The sequence below is a fragment of the Arachis duranensis genome, chromosome 9 (genome assembly GCF_000817695.3).
Source record: "Arachis duranensis cultivar V14167 chromosome 9, aradu.V14167.gnm2.J7QH, whole genome shotgun sequence".
Classification (NCBI taxonomy): Eukaryota; Viridiplantae; Streptophyta; class Magnoliopsida; order Fabales; family Fabaceae; genus Arachis; species Arachis duranensis.
In genome coordinates this window covers 102,094,628-102,097,516 of record NC_029780.3, presented here as the reverse complement: position 1 = coordinate 102,097,516, position 2,889 = coordinate 102,094,628, and the positions used below count along the sequence as shown (strand labels likewise).

At 28.8% G+C, this 2,889-nt stretch overlaps 1 protein-coding gene across 1 annotated transcript in view; it reads left to right on the top strand.

The window, feature by feature from the left end:
- LOC107466586 (3-isopropylmalate dehydratase large subunit, chloroplastic) overlaps positions 1-2,889 on the top strand; it is a gene marked incomplete in the record, with an annotated part of 12,193 nt that overhangs the window by 8,148 nt on the left and 1,156 nt on the right. The window contains 9 exon segments of the mRNA XM_016085584.3: positions 695-847; positions 1,090-1,158; positions 1,476-1,592; positions 1,679-1,753; positions 1,845-1,922; positions 2,024-2,119; positions 2,213-2,262; positions 2,379-2,433; positions 2,582-2,713. Coding sequence (XP_015941070.1) covers positions 695-847; positions 1,090-1,158; positions 1,476-1,592; positions 1,679-1,753; positions 1,845-1,922; positions 2,024-2,119; positions 2,213-2,262; positions 2,379-2,433; positions 2,582-2,713 — 825 coding nt within the window.

Genomic DNA, 2,889 nt, shown 5'->3' with positions numbered 1-2,889 from the left:
TATTTAATTATTTTAAAATAAAAAAAACTATTTTAATTATTTTTTTATTATTTTAAATTAATATAATTTTCAATTTTTGTATATAGGTCTAGTTTTTTTTTGAATATTTATATATATGATTTTAATTTCAAAATATAAATATATCAATGTTTAACAAAATTTATGATATTTTAATATTTGTACCTTCATAACTAAAATTATTTAGGTTCGTTACTGTCGACACTCGACACACATATTATGTCATATAAATCTAACTGAAACTAACTGCACACTGGAATTGGAAACTCCTGGATGTCTAACTGACTATCATGATTTTGAGTATTTTATTAGTGAATCTAATCAAAGGTTATAAGTATTCATACTTTGATTTTCAAGTATCTTAAAAACCTTTTACATTATATATTATTAAACTGAGAATGCATTTGATTTCAGTAGACTAATATATAGACAATTGAAATTAACACTATAATTACTTAAATCTTAAATGAGGAGTGTTAGAGATCATCAAAATTTGTAATGTTTAGCCATCAATTAGTCATTATCAATATTTTTAATGGTGTGAGATGACATCTAATGGTGTAAAATTAATCATCTTTTTTTTAATGATTAAGTACCGGTCAGATTTCAATTTTCAACAAAAGTACTGCCCCTGACTTTCTCATCTTGAATAATGGCTATTTTGTGATTATTAAAGGTATGGGACCGTGAAAAAGTTGTAGTTATTCCTGATCATTACATATTTACAAATGATAAACGGGCACACCGTAATGTGGATATTGCAAGAGAGTTTTGCATCCAGCAAGATATCAAGTTCTTCTATGACATTCAAGATCGCAGCAATTTCAGGGTACTATTATTTCTCTCTAATAATCTGTGACAAGTGTTTCTTTTTTCTTTGCAACGTTTATACACAGCATATAGGTAGTAGTTCGCAAGAAGTTAAAACATACTAGTTAAATTAGATGTGTGTGTAAAACTCTTATTAAATTGAGGATTATTTATAAATTATTTAATTCAATAATGTTGAGAATAAGACTAATCAGTGAAAAGATTAATTAGGCCAATGGTTGACCATTTTATATATTGCAGGCTAACCCAAATTATAAAGGTGTGTGTCACATTGCTTTGGCACAAGAGGGTCATTGTAGACCTGGAGAGGTGAATTTTGTCAACAAAGCTATTTGATATGTTACAACAACATTTGTGTTACCTAACTCATTTTTCATTAATAAGTAGATGGAGGCTCAATTGTAATTAGTTAGTCACTTTAGCATATGTCAATTAAAATAAAATAATCGTAGCCACACATTAAATAACTAACAAGCTAAACTAATTTATATTCTAATTGGCATATGCTAAAGTGATCACTAACTAATTACAATTGAGCCTGCATCTACTGCTAATGGAAAGTGATCTAGATAACAATTTGATTTTCAAAATTGTTCTAATCACTTTATATATATATACATGGATAGGTCTTGTTTGGTACAGATTCTCACACAACATCTGCAGGAGCATTTGGACAGTTTGCAACTGGAGTTGGTAACACTGATGCAGCTTTTATATTAGGGACAGGGAAGATCTTACTTAAGGCATGTAATTAAGCATAATGATCATATTTGAGTGATTCAATTGTATTTCATTTACCAATTACTGTCATTACTTAATTAAACTGCAGGTGCCTCCAACATTAAGGTTTGTATTGGATGGTGAAATGCCAAACTACCTGCTTGCAAAGGATCTAATTTTGAATGTAAGTGATGGGTATCTCTCATATCACATCATGTTGTTCTTCCATTTGAATGAAATTTAGTGATGAATATGCTACATTAACCTTGGTTCAGATCATTGGTGAAATATCTATGTCTGGTGCTACATACAAAGCCATGGAATTTGTTGGGACCACTATTGAGAGTTTAACTGTATGTACAACAATTTATACACTTCTTTTATAATTATTTATTTTAATGCTAATGTTATTACAAGCCTAACATTTTTGGATTGGTGTTGTGTTATATTTTAGATGGAAGAAAGGATAACACTATGCAACATGGTTGTAGAAGCTGGAGGCAAAAATGGTATCATTGCTGCTGACAATACCACATACAAATACCTTGAGGTTGATCTTAATTAGAGTTAATTAATTCAGTAATTTGTTATTATTAATATTATTGCATGAATCATATATTATATTGCTTAATTATGTGGACAGGATAAAACATGTACACCATATGAACCAGTTTTTAGTGATGAGAAAGCAAGGTAATATGATAAGTTTTCTATAGGTATAAATTCTCTTTTGTTTGTTCTTACATGATATTTGTTCTTTGAAATGTAGACTTATTACTATTATTTCTTTTTCCTTTTGTTGATGCTAGATTCCTGGCCCAATATAGATTTGATGTATCAAAATTGGAGCCATTAGTTGCAAAGGTTATATACTTCAACTTTATTTGATTTTATTTTCTAATTTTCGTGCCATTAAAAAAAATTAAAAAAAAAGTAAGAAATAAAACTTTAATTTTTATTTGACTATTTTTTATATCATGTTAATGTGTATATATATGAACTACATATGCAGCCACATTCCCCGGATAAGCGTGCTTTGGCAAGAGAATGCAACAATGTGAAAATTGACAGAGTATACATTGGATCATGCACTGGGGGCAAAACACAAGATTTTATGGCTGCTGCAAAAGTTTTCTTAGCTGCTGTAAGTTTATTACCATATGCATCACTACAAATTAAATCGTCACTTTAATATGAAAACTGCATACTCTTTAATGGAAAACCATCCATTTTTATTTCACTTTTTTAGTAACTTTTATTTCTTTATGTACACAATAATCATGCTCATTTCTCCTATTCTTATTTTACCATCTTTTTTTC